Source organism: Calypte anna, chromosome 14 (assembly GCF_003957555.1).
Source record: "Calypte anna isolate BGI_N300 chromosome 14, bCalAnn1_v1.p, whole genome shotgun sequence".
Lineage (NCBI taxonomy): Eukaryota > Metazoa > Chordata > Aves > Apodiformes > Trochilidae > Calypte > Calypte anna.
In genome coordinates, this window is record NC_044260.1 from 11,076,435 (window position 1) to 11,095,839 (window position 19,405).

Genomic DNA, 19,405 nt, shown 5'->3' on the forward strand with positions numbered 1-19,405 from the left:
ACAGCTCCCGGTGACCGGAGCGGCCTCTGTCTGCGCGTGCGCGCGGCATCCCCGAAGAGCCGCGAGGGGGCGCTCTATCCCATCACTGAGACTCCAGGAGGAGCAGTAGAGTTCGAGCATCCGCTCTCTAGAAAGTCACAGAGACGCAAGGTGTGCCGGGAAGGCTGAGTCCGTTCCGAGACAGCCATCTTCTCCTCGCCAGGACAGGGCTGCGGGGCGCGGAAGGATGAAGGGGTTCCCGGTGGTCGCGCGTTCCCTCTCGGTGAGTGTGTCCCGGAGGCGCTGTGTGCGGCGGGGCAGAGGCTCGGGTGGTGATGGCAGCGGTTGTCCCGGTCCTGGTGGCTGCGGGCGGGTCTGACCCCATCCAGCCCCGGGGCGGCGATCCGGGCTGGCGGGCAGCGGGCGGGGGGGCTGAGTTGGTGTCTGAGTTGGTGTCAGCCAGGGGCAGGAGCGGGGCTCCGGGCTGGGGTCGAGCCGGTCGGGCGGATGGTGGAGCGGAGCGGCGGGGCTGAAGGTCAGATAGGCCGCGGGCCGGGCCCGGGGCAGCCTGTGCCCAGCTCCGGGACTGCGAGATCCCGGCGGGCCCAGAGGTTCCCCGGGAGCGGCGGGCGAGGCAGGGGGAGCAGCGGGCTCTGAGGGGATCCTCGCTCGGCGGGGAAGCCTCAGCTGCTGGGGGGAAGGTGGTGCCCTTGGCAAGCCCGGGGCGGGTGGTTCCGGAGGCGTGGAAGGGCAGAGAGGAACCGAAGGTCTGGTTGGGGCTGCGGAGGGCTGAGGTACAGCTGGGGTGAGGTGAGCGCTGGAAGTGACCTCTGCAGGAGGGTGGCAAATGGCTGCAGCGTCGCTGTATGTTTGGGAGCCGGTTTGAGACATGGACTGATAATCCATAAATAAGTAGCCTCAGAGGTTAAAATCAGGTGTCAGTAAAAAGTTTTGGGGGCGAGGATAGGAGTGTTTCCTGGACTCACAATAGGTTGTGTAGAGTCTGTGGCAAAGCAAGGGGCATTGTGTCATTGGCATCCTTGCTGCTGAGGGTAGCAGTGTTTCTGTTATCTGAGGGGTTTTTTACTTCAAGATGTAAGGATATGAGGGGTTTGGTTTTGTTTTTAACGTGAGAAAAGGAGCACGAAATAAATTTATTTTGGAAATATAAAGAAGGCTTCCACAAATGATGGAAGAGAATAGCATTTTGGATTACAAGTAACAGTATTGTCATTTCTGTTGCAAACTACTGGGTTGGATCTTGATGATCTTTAAGGTCCCTTCCAACCCAAGGCATTCAGTGAGAAGGCTCTTGTGATGCTTGCTTAAAGCTGAAGGTTATGCCTGGTTATTACTCTGCAGTTTGGGTGCTTGCACAGGCTTCCTCTTTGTATGCAGCAGTCAGTGTAGGTCAGTTGGTATTCTGAGATTTGACTCTTTGGGAATTGAACACCAAATATATAAGAAAGTTACCTCAAAAGTTGTGTTCTGTGTATATGGTTGTGTTCTGTAGCTGGTTGGTTGGTTAATTGCTATACAATGGTCCCCACAGACTGTAGAGTACCAGTAGAGATTCACACTGCACAACACTTAAGAGTAAAAAAAAAATACAATGAAGTGTTATTTCTTGGCCTTTCAGAGAGACCTCACATAACTCAGTGTAACTTTCAGCAGTGATGTAAAAACAATTGGAATTGTGAGGGAATCATTGTCTTTACTTCTGGGCTTGAAGCAATTTGTTGTGTTTCTGCTGTAAATTAATTGCTTTTTTAGTATTTGATGAACTAATTCAGAAACTCCATGCTCTTATGCTTTCTGCTCCAGAAGAGATTTTACTCACTGAAAGTAGCTCCTAAAGTCTCAAGATCAGCATCTGCAGATCGAGTGAAATTATCTCCAGAGTCTGAGGATCTTGAGGTCAGTAGGAATGTGATATTTATTTCTCTTTCTTGTATATATTTTAAAACCCAAAGCAAAACTGTGACAGTACTTCCAATGGAGGACAAACCATTGTTTTTTTCTTTGAAATACAGATTACAAAATTGCCAAATGGCTTAGTAATTGCATCTCTGGAAAACTTTTCTCCTGCTTCAAGAATTGGTGTGTTTATTAAAGCAGGCAGCAGATATGAAACTTCTGATAACCTGGGAGCTGCTCACCTGCTTCGCCTGGCATCTAACTTGGTAGGTGGACATTCTCCTTGTTTTACTGGGTGGGAGTAGGGCTGCAGCAAACTGGCTCAGCTTTTCAAAATGTCTTCTGTAGAAATTAATAAACAGATAATGTTCAACTTTGGACACTGAACAACCTTAGGTAAATCTCCTAAAATGCTAGAATTCCAAGTTGCCCTTTTGTTTTTTTTATAGACTACAAAAGGAGCATCTTCTTTCCGTATTACTCGTGGCATCGAAGCTGTTGGTGGTAGCCTGAGGTTTGTAACTACATGTCATGTGTCTTGGTGAGATGCAAACAAGCTATATGATTGAAGGAAACCTAAAATGTAAAATGATAAGCATAACAGTATGTAGGCTGATAAGCTTGGTGATGTAACAGTGCTTGGATGGTGAATGTAGACAAGGAACATCTTTTGTACTTCTTATTCTATTAAGACTCCAGAGTGTTCAGTTAACAAAACATGAATATTGTGTACTTGGAAGACATGTAGTTTGTTCAGAAAGCTTAATGTTCTTTCTGCCTTTTCAGATTTCAAGATTAAACTTCCTGAATTCAGTAGATATGCTTTTTTTCTCCATCTTCTGTGAATAGATACCACTCATCAGATTGCAGTTTTGGGAGCAGTTCAAACAGTAGCTGCTTTCGTTATTTGTGAGTTCAAAGGGTAGAAAACAGGACTAAGAGATACTAAAGAGTGATCTTACAGTGCAAGAAAGCAGTCACAGCATCTTGAAATAATCCAGTAAGACTGATCTACATAGAATTTGGTTAAAAGCAGTGTTTTGTATACCTTGAGACTTGACCCATTTTTATTCCTGTTAATCACAGGTGTGCTGAAGCAAGGTGAAAAGACCCAACAGTTTTCTGACTGAAGAGAACAAGTTGCCTTATTTAATACATATATAAATATTTCTTCCCAGTTTTGCACTTTGTTGTTTTACTTGAAATTATCTTGGTATCTTAAATTCTGATGATCCCAAGACACTTGCTATTACTTAAATACTTAAGATATGAGTGTTAGCTTTGTCTGTTTCTCCTGCGTGGGTATTACCACTCCTTTTTTAAACCACCCTTTTAAGCAGACTTAGGCTTAACTAGGTATTCTAGTCAATTATCTTGCTGGCAGATTCCATCAGTGAGGAATAGGTGAAAATCCAATTCTTTGTTCTCTGCTGAAATGGATTTTTTGTTGTGTTTTTCTCATTTAGTGTCTACTCAACAAGAGAAAAAATGACTTACTCTATTGAATGCCTGCGTGACTATGTGTAGGTATCTAGATGTTGTAAATGGAATTACTGCATTCTTTACAAAATGCTCTGTAGTACAGTAGAGCCCTGTCAATTTAGAAGGTAGGAATAAAACCTATTTTCATGTCTGTAATAAATCAATAAATTGCTGTATTAGGGTTCTGTATCATGTTAGTGTACAAGTGCTACACAACTGACATTGAATCCTTACGTTTTATACAGTAATGCTGGGAATTCCTGTGGCTCAAATAATGTATTTTGTTGATAATACATCACTTACAGCTTAGTTGGAATTACTTTCAGTTTCAAAAGAAATCCATCCTATTACTAGTGTGTTTAATGCCTTGAACTTGTTTTTATCTAGTGGCACAGTAATGGAGTACCTTCTTAATGTCACCACAGCACCAGAGTTCAGGCCATGGGAAGTAAAAGATCTTCAGCCACAACTAAAAGTTGACAAAGCAATTGCATTTCAGAATCCTACAGTTCGTAAGTCCATTTTCTGATCTGTTGCATTGGTTTTGTGGGAGTTTCTTCAGAATGAAAAACTTTGGAAAAAATAGTTTCTCTTTACCCCTATTACACTGAATTTATCAGCTTGCCCTGTTGATAGGTAATTTCTTTCTGTTACAGGATACTTTTTTATAAAGCCACAAGTTTTTCCAGCCTGTGCATAGCAGCATTCAGAAGTAACATGGTGAAGGCAGCTTATAACCTTGGCAGTTTCCAGTTTGCCTTGTTAATTTTTTTGAAGTATAACCAAATGATGTGGAAATCATGACTGTAGTTGACAATATTTGCAGCAGCTTGTGTTTTGAAAACAGTATTGAGAGTATTCATCAGTGTGGAAGGGGTGTTCTAGAAACAACTTCCTGCATGTGTGTGGACATAAAAACAATTTGTATTTTGATTCAAAAGGAATTGCAGTTTTAGGTTTATGAATTTAGGTTCATGAGTTTAAAAAAAAAGTATGCAAAGGCTCAGCTAAAACCAAGCCTATCCCATATGTCTTTGGCTACTTCATTTAATTCTAATCATCCAAGTTCACACCTGTAGTTCTGCACCATAAATGTTTTCTGTACTACCCCTTCATTATGAACCATCCTCACTTTTAGAGCTCGTTGAAGGTGACAGCAGAATGTTGGTATTTGGAAAACCTGGGGCTTATATTGAAGTATTACTGTTTCTGAAATCTGTGGGAAGAGCTATCTTGAATTTTTAGATTATCTATGGGTTGGTTTCATAGTAATTTAGAATTATCTTTGAAGAAAGGAATTACATCCTTCTCTTTCCTTGAATATGAACACACACAAGACTACTGCCCAACAGGATGAGTAGAAAGCTACTGGATACAAAATAAAAGTAATCAGAGAACTGAAGAAATCTGAACCTGGAGGTAGCTTTGTGTCATGTCTCATCTACAAACAGTATTAATCAACAACTTCTGATTTTGCAACCTCAGTGGATGCTCACAGTGAAAATGATGATTCTGAAATGAATTAAAAGCATGTTGGGGTGTGGTGGTTTCTACTGCTTCCCCTTCCCCAACATTACTTGTGTTTGTATTTGCTGTTAAGGCTGGAAAGTGTTGAGCATCTGCAAGGTACTAAGTTTTGGGTTGTTTTGTTGGTTTTTAGCTACTCAGTTACAAAAGAAAAGCCCTTAGACCACATTCTGTTGCCTGAGGATTTGGAAGAAACTTCCACTTGTATTAGATTATTCCAGACTTGCTTTTGTAGATTTTGTGGTCCTCACAGTGGACTGCAGCTCAGTTTCACAGGAGTTGTATTGGATTTCATAATCTTCATTGTATTGGCTCTTAGGTTAATCAGCATCACTTTAACTTTTCTCCTTCTAGGTGTGCTGGAAAACTTGCATGCTGCAGCTTATAAGAATACTTTGTCAAACCCCATGTATTGTCCAAGTTACAGAGTTGGAAAAATTACTTCTGAGCAGGTAGGGTTATTTATGTTGTGTCATAAATATGGTTCAGTTTTGTTACCAAGAACCAATGATGCTGACAGAGAAATTTCAGTAAATACACAGTCAGCAGTTCACATTGTATTAGTCTGGTGTTAATACAATTTATTTCCATGCAGTTTCTGATTTTGGGCACAGAACTTGCTTTAGATTTAGAAAGGTAGTTTCTCTCAGTGAAATGCAAGTGATGTTATATAGAAGGGGGTTGTATTTGTCACTGGAGAATGTGTAAATGCTTCCTGTTGGAAGTATTGAAGTTTGCTGCATTAAGCAGTATAATTCTGGGCAGGGGATGTCAGAAACACACTTGCCATTTTTGTTTTCTATACAAAATGCCCTAAAATATTAATTTACTGTTGCAGCTTCACCATTTTGTACAGAACAATTTCACAAGTGCAAGAATGGCTCTTGTAGGAATAGGTATGTACGTTCTTTAATTGACAGTGCAATTCATAAAGGAAAAGTACAGTAGAAATTTGAGTTCTCTGTAGAAGCAAAGTATTACAATTCACTTGAAACAGTTATGTAACTGCTGGAGGGTTTTTTGTGCCATTACATTACTTGGATTAAACTTGTATCACAGGTGTAAAGCACTCTGACTTAAAGCAAGTTGCAGAGCACTTCCTAAATATCCGAAGTGGAGCTGGCATTTCCAGTGCAAAGGCTGTCTATCGAGGTGGTAAGTGTGTCTCTGGGCTCTTCTGAATGGCTGATTTTGTAATATTGTAATTGTAGCAGTGTTCAAAGTTGCAAATGAAACCTGTATTGTTGTTCTGAATGCTCTACATGGGAAGTGACAGTTCAGAGACGTCTCCCATCTAAATAAGCAGAGGATTATTTCCTGCTAGGGAACGTTCTGGGGGAGAACTTTGCCTGCAAGATCACTTATTCCCCAAAACAAAAAACAAGCTGGCATATGGTTTCTTTTGGCATTTGGGGGAAGATTCCCTTAAGAATAGATTAAGGACTGTCTAGAAGTGATGGTAGGTTTTTGTTTTAGAGATCAATTAGAATGTTGTCTTTCATAAAAGACAAACCAATGCTTAGCTTTCCAGAGCAGTTTTCCTGTACTAATACCAATAGCTATTCTTTAGTTGGTGTATTGGATCACTCTGTAAACAGATGTGAAAAAACCCTATAGTTTCCAACACATAACATAGGACAGGATAAATATTCTCAAGAGCAGAAGGCACACTATTTTTCTGGGGATACATTTTCTGAAGATTCACTGAGATTTATCAACTCACACTATGTGTGAGTTTAGAATCAGGTTCAAATAAGGCATAGTAAAGTACTTGGTTGTCTTCTTGCAAGGAAAAGATTTATATTAATATAAAGGACCTTTTTTGAATGCTGCTTTTTTTTCTCCAAAAGGCTATATATATATATATAGTATTAAATACACAGTATACAAATACATTTCTTATTAATAAGAGTTAGGAATAACCTCTGAGGGGTGTAATTATAAAGGGCACTAACAATTAGGAATCTCCAGCAGTATGACCCACAACTCTGACACCTTCTTGCTGTTTAACTGAGTAGGTTTGCCATAACTTCACAGTCTGGCTTCTCTCTTGTGAAACTGACTCTGGGCTAGAAATTTTCCCTTTCTGTAGCTCTGAACACACAGTAGTTTCTAACTGAATCTTGCCTTACCTTTTATTCTGTTGTTGTATTTTTAGGAGAAATCAGAGAACAGACTGGAGACAGCCTTGTCCATGCTGCTGTTGTAGCAGAAGGAGCTGCTGTTGGGAGTGCAGAAGCTGATGCATTCAGTGTTCTCCAGCATGTCTTGGGGGCTGGACCCCTGATCAAGAGGGGAAGCAATGTCACCAGCAAACTGTCCCAGGGTATTGGTAAAGCCACTACCCATCCATTTGATGTAAGTTCCATGGGTTACCTGAGTTTCATATTTTAAGCAAAGTGCATACTGTCCTTTAAGAGGCTGTTAATTCTAGTGAGAATCTTAATTAATTAATTTAGTCTTGCACAAGTTACCGTATTTCCTTCCAATCTGATCTTTCCTCAGCACAGGTGAAGTTTAGGTTCATGAATTACATTATTTTAGATCCTAATAATAATAATTTTCCTATGCTTGATACTGAATTCTGATACTTAAAACAACTGATAATACTGTTTGTTTTGCAGGCTTCTGCATTTAATGTTAATTACTCTGATTCTGGGCTCTTTGGGATCTTTGTCATATCTCAGGCTCCACATGCTGGGGAGGTGAGTTGCTGATGACAATTTAGGTATTAACAATATAACCCTTAAACTAGTGTTTTTATTTGATATAGTGATTGAGTCATCTGAAAAAAGTCAGTTCATCTGGCTTCTGATGTAGAGAATGCTGTCTTTTCAGTTACAGCTTAATAGTAGTTAATTAGTTAAATGCCTAATATAACCTAGAGCTGGTGCTGACTGCACTTGCTGATTTATGTGTGTAAGCCTAAGCACAGTAAGAGGAAAGTCCTGGCTCTTGAAGCTGACAGAACTCAATAGTTCCATGGAAAAATGAGACCATGCCAATCAATGTGGTGTTGCAGCTTAAATCCACATGGGTCTTTGCCTCATTTTGGCATTTATTATAGTGGTTTTAGATCTGTTCTAAGGCTGTTCAGCACTGAGTTCAGCCTAACAATCCTAACACTGGCAGCTGCTCTCCCTTGGAGTTTTCAAGGTGCATTGAAAATGAATGCTGGAAGAAGGCTTAAAAGATTTCATTTTCTTCAGGTCATTAAAGCTGCTTTGAACCAGGTGAAGGCAGTTGCTCAAGGAGGTGTCACTGATGATGATGTCAAAAAAGCAAAGTAAGTGCATCAAGACCTGACTTGGGTATTGTAAGACAGAGTTCCTTAACACAGAGCCACTTGTCAAACCCTTAGACTGTTCTGTGCAGCAGAGCTATCATTGTCCTGTAATTATGTTCTGCATCTTCAGAGAACAGTAGTAATGAAGGGCTGCAAGGGTAAAGCACAGAATTGGTGAAGTTGCATCCAAGTGCTCAAACTGCTTGTCCCTGGGAATGCATGAGATGGGGGGAAATTGCTGTTAAAGATGCAGCAATACCAGCAGAGTTAGAGAGTTTGATCTGTAGGGGGCTGTGTACATGAGTTGGTCATTGATTGCCAAGGGGTGTTAAGCAGCACTGAGCTTCCAAAATTCTAGTTGTGCAATACAGTATAGCACAGATTCACCCAAGTATCAAAGTTAAAATATAATCTGTGGCATATATAAAATATGAACAAGATTCCACAGAAAGCTTGGTTACACAAAATGCAATAATCTAGGTATGATTGGTTGTGCCTTAGTCACTAAATGGTGAATCCTAGACCTTACATTTGGCATTATTAATTTTGTGTTTTGTAGTTTGCTTTGGGGATTTTTTGTTTTTAATTTAGGTTTGGGAGGGTTTTTGTTTGTTTTTGTTTGTTTTGTTTTTAACAAAGCTGCCTCGTATTAGGGAGTTGCACATGGTACTGTAATTTTTGAGTTTCCTGTCTGGAATGGCATCACATCTTGTCTATATTGCTCTCTTTCCTTTAGTGACCAAAAAAACCCCCAAAAAACAAATTCAAGGTCCGTGATCTTTGCAGTCTTACAATTCAGTCAAAAATACCAACCCACTTAATCATTTTCCATGGAAATAAACCCATTTTTTGCCATTTTGACTTTTAAAAAACAACTAGAAGGACTAGTTACAAAGATTTTCATATGTAGTGTGAAAAAACAGTGTAAACTTGCTGTCTGTTGACAGAACATGAAACTGTTGCACAAAGAGCATAACCATTTACATTTATTGCTTGTCACAGAAAAATCACTCTGCATACATCTATTTTTTCATGAGAAACTGGAATAAATTTTAAACCTAATTATTAAACTTGATGGATTAGTTTGCCTCATTCCTGAGGTATCTTCGTTACTTCAAACAAATGAATTCTGAGCTAGAGTCAGACTCTGTTGGGTGGCTGATAATTCTAAGGCAGTAGGTGCTCAAGCATCCTGTCATTTTCATGCTTGGGTTATTTGTGGTGCCTCTTTCCTTACTCCAGAAACTACTTAAAAAGCAAAACCTCTAAAAATGGAGAGAAATCTTGAAAACTTAAAAAGCACCAAAACCTCATTGCACTTACAGGGGCCCTGGGGAAGGTAATAACAGAACTTAGATGTTCATTCATCCTCAATGCTTTGTTTGATGGCAGAACTCAGATGAAATCCACCTATTTGATGTCAGTGGAGACTGCAGAAGGGTTACTGAATGAAATTGGCTCCGAGTCACTGGTTTCTGGCACACACACATCACCATCTGTTGTTGCTCAAAAGATTGACTCTGTAGGCACTGCTGATGTTGTGAATGTAAGTATGTGTTGGCATCTACAGGTGTTCTGAGTCACTGTGTAAGTTGGTTTTTATTATATACAAAACTGGTGTCCATTTGTGTGTGTTTATAAACACACTTGTACACTCTTAAAAAAAGCAACTCATTTACAAACCCCAGCTGCCTATCTTTTGATGTCTCTATTAACAGCAAACCATTTAATTCAGTACACTGTAAAACTAGTCTAACTGGCAGTATGTGGTATTCTCATCTGCTTCACTTAAATTTACCAAAACTGACAACTAGTGTTCGTGGAAAGCTTGATAATAATTTCAGTGCAGGTACTTGTGTGTAAAGGCTTTTAGAATGCTTGAGTCTAGGTATATTTGGTGTGTTCCATAAAACAAGCTGATGAATTGATGTAACTGCACTGCTATTCCACATTATCTTCTTGCTTACAGTTGAAGTACACTATGCAGAAACCCATCAGAAAACTTGTTTTTGTGTTGGAGTAGCAACCAGCAGTATGCTAAGTAGGAAGGACAGGTCCACTATAGTTGTGTAATAATTATTCCTGGAATAACCATTTTCAAAGAGTTTATACCCTTTATATCCAACTGTCATTCTGTTATTCCTGTTTAGATTATAAAGTAATGAGGAATTGATTAGAAGCAGAAGAGTTTACTTGATGGCACACTCTTAGTAGTGTTGGGATTTTGTTTAAGTAACCTATGGGGTGAGGCTATGAGCAGCAAGATAAACTCCTGTAGTGAGTGTTTCCTCATGTCCATCTTTCTCATTTATTTGCAGGCTGCTAAGAAATTTGTCAGTGGGAAGAAATCAATGGCAGCTAGTGGAGACTTGGGAAATACTCCTTTTCTTGACGAGTTGTAAAAACAAAACTGGGATGCAGATTCAAGATGGACCTGATCTCCAAGTCACCTGTGTTCTAAAGAAATTACTACTAACTTGTTTATTTATGAATTCAGTTCTTTCAGAAAATTAATCTGGAGTAGTTGTGAGCTTGCACTCATCAAATAAAGTGCTGAGTTCATATATTTTGTGTTGATTTTTTTTCCTAATGAAAACAGAGTCTAAAATGCTGCTAAGTCTGGCTCTGGACACTAAAGATAAAAAGATAAAACCATAGTGCGAATTTTTCACACTTTTAGTGTTTATCAAAAATTACCACTGTGATGCAGACAAATACAGTAATTGTCTCTAGTTGTCCATGTATTCTTGTATGTCTAGGAAATGTTCTTGAAAAACTGTCTGCATCATCCTTTTATCAATGAAGAAACTTACCTTCAAAGACAGATGAGGATGTTAGACCATTTTAGAGCTTGAAACTGCTACTTTTCTGAGACTGGCAGAGGTAATGTTTCTGATTATCTTTTTCACAAGTAGCATTGATAGATGTTTTAAAGGGAAGGGAGAGCATTGCTAAAACAACCTTATATAGCTAATACACAATTTCAAGTGCCTCAGGATGTTTAGATTTTTTTTTTAAGTTTAGGCATTTATTAAAAGAAAACATACAACTTCTGAAATTTGGGGTCTGAAGAAGTCAGGCTATTCTGAAACAAAGTCAAGTTCGTCCAGATAGGGAATCTCAGATAAGGAAGGGCAGGAGGAAGAGGAGTTGGTTTCAGAGTTTTCCATAGCCCTGTGTGAAGGAGATTTAACACCACTTGCAACAAACTTAGGATTGTACAATGCATCCCAAACAGTGCCTGTGCCCATTCTAAGTGACTGGCCCATATCAGATACCTGCCAAATTTTGGATATTGATGGTAACTGATGGATGAACTCACAGCTGTACAGCGGGGGAGATATATACTGAAAAGTTTCCAAGTCTACATCATCATCACCACTACTCGATCTGGTGTCATCTTCATCCTCATCATCTTCACTTGTGCTGAAAATACAGCATGACATTAATTTCATGTGCATTAACTGCAGAGCCACTTAGTTAACTCAGCAGGGAGACTGTGAAAGTTTTTTGTGAATACATGTTCTAAACACAAGTTGATCAGTTCTGAAGCTCCTCTCATGTCAAACCAATACTATTGTCCATAGTCCTTTGCACAACCCTTCGTTTGTACTCCTACTATCTATGTTTTGATTTGGTAAATTCTTCTGCTTCTTCAGAATATCAAATAATTTTATTAATTTAAACATATGCTTAGAGGTTTAATCTCTTTGGAAAGCCCCTTGCTGTGTGAGCTTGCTTTCTGTTCTTCTAATTATCTCCTTTTAATACTTCTGTTCCTTTCTCTACCTCTTGAGGTTTCTTTTTATTAAAACTCTGTGCCTCTGGAAAACTAACTGCATTGTATCCCATCTAGATTAGTTATACTTGCTATATAAACTATATTTTTTTAAAGCTTCTGTATGGAGTGGCTCTCACAACAAGTGTTTATTTTTCCTGAAGTTTAATTTTAAAAGTCATAATCATAAACCACTGTCAGACTGATTATGACACAGATAAGCTTTCTACATGGTTGTAGCAAGACCTCCATCTTGGCATTGTCAGCCCCTTTTAATTGTCTGGATCCTTGGCTATTCCAAGTTGACATCGCCTCTGACTTAGTGGCATTGCTGCCAGCCATAGTTCCTGTGGAGGCAGGAAGGGGCATGAATAAAATTAATATTTGTCCTGACCTTGTCTTCACTGCAAAGAGAAAACTTGTTTTGGTATTTGCTCATTTCAAACCACAGTTTTCTACTTCAGAAACATAAATTAAATTTTTAGGTTAACATTTTATCCTAAAGTGGAAAAGCAATGACACTGGATCTTGTTTCTTGCTAGAATAGTAAGTAAACCGTGAAAATCTAGTTAGGAGCACTACTTATGCCTTACTCTGCTGTCATCACAGGAAGCTTTACTTCAGGAATGAATTCAAGTGCATTTTGCCAGTGTTGTGGCACTTTAACAAAATCTCTGTAAACTCTGATTTGTAGAACAGTTCCTGTAGGAATGCTGCGCATGAGTTGATGAAGCTCTGGCAGAGTCCATCCTAGAACACAAGCATGTCCAATTGCTTTCAGAATATCACCTGTCAAGGAAGAAAATCAACAGCCATCAGTTTAAGAGACTTTTCCATTTTTTTAATGTTCGTATTACAAAATCTATAGTTTTTACTTTCACAGTTTTATGTAAAAGCATGTGTTCAGCAGCTCTTCAAACCAACTGGATGCAATACAATTTATAATTCAAGTTTTTCTAGCTCTGTTTAGAACTAACCTTTTTCATGATGCTATGGAAAGCTGCAGTTCACTTAACTTTGGGATTTTTCTGAGTGACCATGCTAAACTTTATATTGCTTATTCAGTGCTACCTTCCATTTCTGTGAGGGTTTTTAAGCAAGATAAAGACACAATGATGTGTCCATGCTTTGTCCAGGACCACTACCTGGGACCAGACAGATTCCAGCAAGGAGCTGAGCTGAAGTTCCATAGCTGCTCTTCAAACTGTTCTGTTGGCATCTTCCTCCTGCTTCTCCTGCTTCCTTGTACCTGTTCACAGCTGGAATAATACTCTGTCTACCTCTGTATGTCACCTGCTGTTTATGTGTTGATATGGAGCCAAGTGTACCCCTTCCTCCATGGTGGCAAAGTTTCCCTAGCAGTGTCATCTTGTGCTTCCTAGGCCCCTGGAGCATCCCAGGGTTTGACTCTCCTGGCAGCTGGAGCCTGTCCCTCTGCTCTGAGAATGATCAGCAGGTGGGCACACTGCAAGACACAAGCAAGGCCAGAGGAAAACCAGGAGATGCCTACAAGAGCTGGTGCAGAATCTACCTGAAGAGTTCCAGTGGACAGCAGTGATGATAGTTTGGGGTTTTTTCATTTTAAGGGATAAGGCTGCAAGTAATGTTCTTAGCACCTGCTGCCAGTGGACAGCACTGAGCTGCAGTTTTGCAAAAAGCAAAGGGGAGTTACAATTACTGAGTTGCAAGCCTGTAATTTTGGAGGCTGCAAAAGGGAAGCAGAATCAATCTGTAGCAGGCTACAGCTCTACCAGCAGCCTGGCAGAAACAGAGGAGCAGTATCAGTAAACATGTATAGAACTGCAACAGAACAGCATAGGGGATTTAAACAAGCAGTACAGCTGTCTGTTGCCATGCTAGGCAGAGCAAGGAGCCTCTCTCCATCTGTCCTATTTTCTTCTTAACCTTTTTGGGTTAAAAATGCCTGTTGCAAAAATGTAGAGGCTTTAAAACTGTTTACCTGAAATACTGACTACTGTTTTTTCATTGACTTTCTCCACCAACTACTCCATCATCATCACACCCTCTCTCCAGTCTAGCTTATCACAAGATAACTGGTTCTGCTGGGTTGCACATAAGTTCTGGAACAAGTATCAGGATAGCAGATACCAAAAAACCCAACAGAATACATTTTGCCAACATCTTATTTAAGTTCTCAGCCTCAAACAGAGAGGTAAAGCACTCAAATTATGTGTTTCAGAATGCATAGACATAAATGTAGTTATGTTTCAAAATACCTTCAAGATGCTCTTGGCATTTAATAGATTTTTTCAGAATTCTGGTTTTTTTCTGCCCCTGATAACACTTTTGTGACAAGTTAAAGCCACCTCTGAACTGCAGAAATGCAATTTTGCTCCACCATCTACAGCCCAAACCACCCAGATTTCAGTTCATTTATCAGTTCTGTGATTGATGTCATCCAATGGTCACAAACCAGCAACCAAATCTTTATCATATATATAGTTTTGTATATCACAAGTATTTTTTTAGGGACTAGATGAAAGCTATTAGCTGCAAGATAATAATAAGCAAAACACAGTACTTAGTTCAAATTCAAATCCATTATCTGTTTTATGCTCAGAATTTTTCCACTGCTCTTTATATTTGGATCAAAAGTGCAAAGCCTTTTCTAAAAAGAGGTTAAGAACTCCACTCAGTGGTTTTCATTTCATCAGACAAGTAGATCTTTCTTCCTAGTGCTTGGAATTTCAATTATTTCTGAAAGGTACAAAAAGAAAGGACTGTCCAAACTATAAAGGCAATGCTGGAAAAATTGTTCTAATTTAAAAGTATACATTTTCACTATACAGCCAGTAAATTTCTAAATTGCTTCATTACACTCAAGTCTTAGCTTCATAGATTTTCATGTTAGAGACAATTTAATATTTGGCAATAACACAGCATCCTATCATTCCCAAACTGTAGTTCATAACTCTGTTGTAATTAGGCTAGGGACTTGTGTGAAGCAGGCAAGTTTACAGAGCTTTCAATTACAAGCTTAATCTAGGTGTATGATGTTCCACAAGAAACCTTAATAACTAGACACAGTCTGTCAACACTGATATGGAGTATTTCAGGTTTAAAGCATTTAGCAAATGCACACCTGCAGGGATTGTTAGAGCACAGAGATGAGCCCACTGCCACTCTGTAACTATTTTGTATAATAAAAAGACATGAAAGAAACCAGAAAGACAAATTCATATGAGCTTTTGGGAATCTCTATGTTATTTTTAAGAGTGAAGTTCCTTGAACAATGCACTGAAAAAAGGAGTGTTATTTGAGTTTAGCTGTTATGTTAATGTAATATTCAAAACTATTTTTGGACAAACCTGCTGATGAGTAGGAAGTCTGTTTTTTGCTGGAGAACAAGACTTAAATCTTGGTCTGATGTGAAACAGTCACCTCTATCAGCTATTTTAACATCACAAGTATTTCATTACAATGGTATGCTAGCATTGAGGTTTATACAGTTTGTGCTAGCTTTTCTTCTCTAATTTTAAATTGAGTTTCTTTTGATCTGCATAAATGTCAGTAAATCAGAGACAGAAATGCAGAACAAGAATTAACAATGCTATTCAATTGGAGTATCACCACTTCTTTTTACCTGGTTTTAGCTTTCCATCTTTAGCTGCAGAGCTTTTCTCAACAAGGCTTGTTATCTGGAGATATGGTCCATTCTGTATGATGATGAGACCCAGTCCTTGTTCAGTCACCCTAATATTTGCCTTCAATGCTGCAATTAACATGTGCTGAGAGATGTTTTCTGGTGCTGGAAATTGCCCTTCAAGAAAGTGAGAGGAAAATGTGGTATCATTCTTCAGTAAAAGTACTTAAGGAGACATCTGAGCAGGTACTGTACCTATTTGTAACTGTCCATCCAGTTAAGTCCCTCATTGTTAGCTGCTTCTCTAGATAGGCATTGCCTGCGGAGTTGCTCTTACAAAGCCTTAATTGCAACACTTACAACAAATTAGTGTACACACCATAAACTATTTGCAAATAAATATACTGGAAATAGTTTTTACCTAGAATCTTACTTCTTCAAATGTCCTACATTTTACGAAGAGAAAAAGCAATAGTGATGTTAAGTATTCATTACAAAGGACAATATTTTCAGGGAAGGGAGACAGCTTGGTACAGCATAACATAACAGGAGTTGCCAGCTGTTCAGGACTTATTGCAAGAAGAAAAATTAATTCCTATTTAAAAAATTGATTTTCCACATCAACAGAGAGAGATTAATTTCTAAATTTCCAGTAGATAGGTTTTGCACCCTGCAGCCTATGTGAATGGACTGTACTTGCCATACTTAGCACCCACAGAAATTAAATACTCTTGAGGCTCTGCTAGCCATTAAAATGCATAATGCAATACAATGTAAGTTATATTGTCCTAGTGTCTCCATCCAAGAAACATAATAGGATAATAAAGTAAATCCTCCCTCTCTCAAGCCTGTTCTCCTCATCAAGAGCCAGAAAAAGACTGTCACATGTCTTGAGACTCCAAAACCAAACTGTATTCTGTGACAAATTACTGTTTTGTGTTTGATTTAATTTCTAAACGTAACTTCTGACAGTAGGGTAGCAATAACTGATCTGAGACCATCTCCATCTGAGACATATCTGGAAAAAATTAATTAAAATTCCCATCATTTTATCCCTCTTCTTTAAAATAATGAAGCCTGGTTATCTTTCCAGTGGCTTCAGTTAACCTTTGGAACAGGTTATAAGTGAACAGCACAGAATGTAGAAGAATTAAGACTGAAAATTTAGCAAAGTGGACATTTGATTTGTCTGGGTGCTGAATTGAAAAACAGAGAAAGAAGCAGGAAGTTTCTTTTTTTTCCCTTCCCAATGAAAAATGCAGGATTTTTTTGTTAAGTAGAACACTACATTTAATTTAGATTAAATGCTTGGTTTTCATGGTCATGCAAAAAAAGCAAAGGAAAACCTACTCTGAAACTCACTTTCATGTGTTGATTATTCTGAGAGGTTGAACATCTGACATGCCACTGCTTCTCTGGCTCAGAAATTTATTCAAAGTGGAACAGGATCAGTACAAGGGACTGAAACCTTTCCTATGATGTTCTTGGTGACTTTTCAAGAAATGTGTATTTCAATCTTTTTCAGCCAGAAGAGGGAAAAGAATCCTACTTTCATATTTCCAGAATGAGGACATAACTCCCAGGACAATAAATGTAAACAGATTATACAAAGTAAGGCTCTTTTCTATGATTTTCTAGCCAAAATTATTCAGCAAATTCCATTAAAATAGATGAGCAGTTGTAGACCAGCAAATGATCAGCAGTGAAACAACAAATGAAAAATACTAGTAACAAATTTGGCTAAGTTTAAGTAGAAGCCAGATTCTAAGCTGCATTAAGTTATCTTGCTGGACACGAGAGATTTAAAACCTTGAAAGCTGTGACTAATCCAAAGCCTACAAAACATTTAGGAGGAATGTTAAGATGCACACTTTTAGATGAGATTCTTGTCTTTTTACTATACTTAGTATCAGTCTACATTGCCTCCAAGGATTTTCTCTTTGTTCTGTGCTACAGAAAGTTTAGACACTTGTAATACAAACTTGTGTTTTATAGTTCCCCTAACACTGTCCTGATCTTGTACCAAGGTCACCCTTCAGTTTTGCAGTTTCTGCAAGCAGCAGCATAGGATCTCATCCAACCTTCTGCTGAAGAAACATCCATTTTTGTTTGTCATCTGCCTACAATTCTGTTCTTAGCCTCAAGAGCATGAATGTCTCTTGACAGTGAGAAAATTTGGGGCACTGGGGACTCTGTGAGTAAAATAAATTATCTGATAACACAAGGGCTTAAAATTTGAGATACTGAAATACAAGACTGGAAGAGTAGTGCTGGGGCAGCAGTGAGGACATGGAAATGAACGGAGGAAGAAATGACCAGAAGACATGGAAACTCACCCTTAGTTTCAATCCCAGCTTCTGGCAAAGACTGGGTATGTTCCATTGAGAGCAGAGGAAGAGCTTTTTCTGTGAAGCCAAACTCCCTGAGCAGGTGTTTCCTAGGTGAGTGTCTTGTAAATGTTCTACTCCAACATGATGGCCTGTGGAGGAAAAGTCTACCAGCAGGTGAGGAGGTAACAACCCCCAACAACTGCTCAGAGCACCATGGCAGGCAGGTTCTCAGCCTGCCCAGCACCACAGAAGTAACACAGACAGAATGAGTCTGCACCTAGAGCGTTGTTTCAGCCCAAGAGGAGTAATGCCATTAGGATGCCTGTCTGTCAGTACTGCAGCTCTGTCTGAGGCCCCAAAGCTTTCTGCAGAACCTGTAGCTGGTGCAATCCTCACACATGGCATCCTTAGGCATGTACTCATCTCCTAATAAACCTGAGAAAGACAAAGAGCAGACCACACAGGCTGCAGGGTATGAAGACTGGATTCTGTCTCAAGTTCGTAGTAGCCTGCCCTAACAAAAGGCAAAAACTCCAAACAATATAGGCAAATAATAAATTAAAACCATATCCTCCATTTGTATATCCCCTCCACCCCTCTTTTCCTCAGTTATTCGGACCCAAGCTCATTTTGAGGCAGCTTTTTACATAATGCTGCGTTAAAAGCTATTTAAATAGTACTTTTTTGTGGTGAAGACAGACCTATGACCATTCCTCAGCCGTCTTTATACAGTGCTGACCAAGCTGCTCCTTCAGGTGTCTCTGTGCACCGTTTCCCTAGAGGAAAGGCCAGCCCTGCTGGAAGGCGTTGAGCCCTGGAGGCGTTGCATCCAGCCTGAGGGCTCCGGGCCGGGGAGACGAGTAGGACCCGCGTGTGTCTCGATTGAAAAACACCTCTGGGAAACCGAGAATATGACGGCAGCGGAGAACCAAGCCCCGGGGCAGTCGTTACAGCTCACCCAGGGCGAATCAGAGACGGGACATGAGGAGAAGCAGAAGCCCGGGGTCACCGGCTGCCGCCCATGACAGATCCGCCCTGAGGTGCGCAACCACCTTTCCCGCCGCCTGCAGCCACGCGCCCAACGGCCGCCAGCAGCGCCCCCTAGAGGCTCCGCGGCGGAAGGCCACGCCCCCTCACAAAGGCTCCGCCCACAACAGCCACCACGCTCCGCCCCCTCACGCTGCCCACGGGCGGCCCCCTCGTTCCCCGCCCGCTACCGGCGGACCCCGCCCTGCGCCCCGCCCACCGGCGGCAAACCCCGCCTGGCAGCTCCGCTCCCCCGGGAAAGGCCGCCACGGCCTCGGGGCTGCTCCCGCCCCCCTGCGGAGGAGGCCCCGCCCTCCCGCCGTTAGCCCCGCCCCGCCCGGGGGAGCGCGCCGGGGAGAGTGGGTTTCCCTTCCGGAGTAACCACCGTCCCCCCGCCCGCCGGGTTCGCTTCCGGCTCCGACCGGGGGGGCCCGTTCCTGGCGCCGCTGCCGAGGGGGGCGCGGGGGCCCATGGAG

General features: G+C 40.6%; 2 protein-coding genes across 4 annotated transcripts; one reads left to right on the plus strand and one right to left on the minus strand.

The window, feature by feature from the left end:
- The first annotated feature begins 95 nt into the window (after window positions 1-95).
- On the plus strand, window positions 96-10,755 carry LOC103536808 (cytochrome b-c1 complex subunit 2, mitochondrial). Of its 3 annotated transcripts, none has more exons than XM_008503041.2 (14): window positions 96-262; window positions 1,804-1,896; window positions 2,013-2,162; window positions 2,346-2,410; window positions 3,363-3,419; window positions 3,766-3,890; window positions 5,260-5,357; window positions 5,744-5,801; window positions 5,965-6,060; window positions 7,064-7,263; window positions 7,530-7,610; window positions 8,115-8,191; window positions 9,584-9,737; window positions 10,510-10,755. In XM_008503041.2, exons 1-14 carry the CDS (start codon window positions 227-229, stop codon window positions 10,591-10,593), a joined length of 1,374 nt encoding a protein of 457 aa, XP_008501263.1. In that variant the 5' UTR covers window positions 96-226; the 3' UTR covers window positions 10,594-10,755. The 3 variants fall into 3 exon arrangements, with proteins under 3 accessions (XP_008501263.1, XP_008501265.1, XP_030315472.1); XM_008503043.2 differs by having other exon boundaries at window positions 123-262; window positions 1,807-1,896; XM_030459612.1 differs by lacking the exon at window positions 10,510-10,755 and having other exon boundaries at window positions 123-262; window positions 8,115-8,195; window positions 9,584-9,664.
- Window positions 10,647-18,752, minus strand: PDZD9 (PDZ domain containing 9). Its single transcript, XM_030459614.1, has 4 exons — window positions 18,605-18,752; window positions 17,910-18,052; window positions 15,574-15,750; window positions 10,647-11,617 (listed from the first exon to the last, which is right to left on the minus strand). The coding sequence occupies exons 2-4, from the start codon at window positions 17,953-17,955 to the stop codon at window positions 11,556-11,558; spliced, it is 285 nt and encodes a 94-aa protein (XP_030315474.1). The 5' UTR covers window positions 17,956-18,052; window positions 18,605-18,752; the 3' UTR covers window positions 10,647-11,555.
- Window positions 18,753-19,405: the final 653 nt, after the last annotated feature.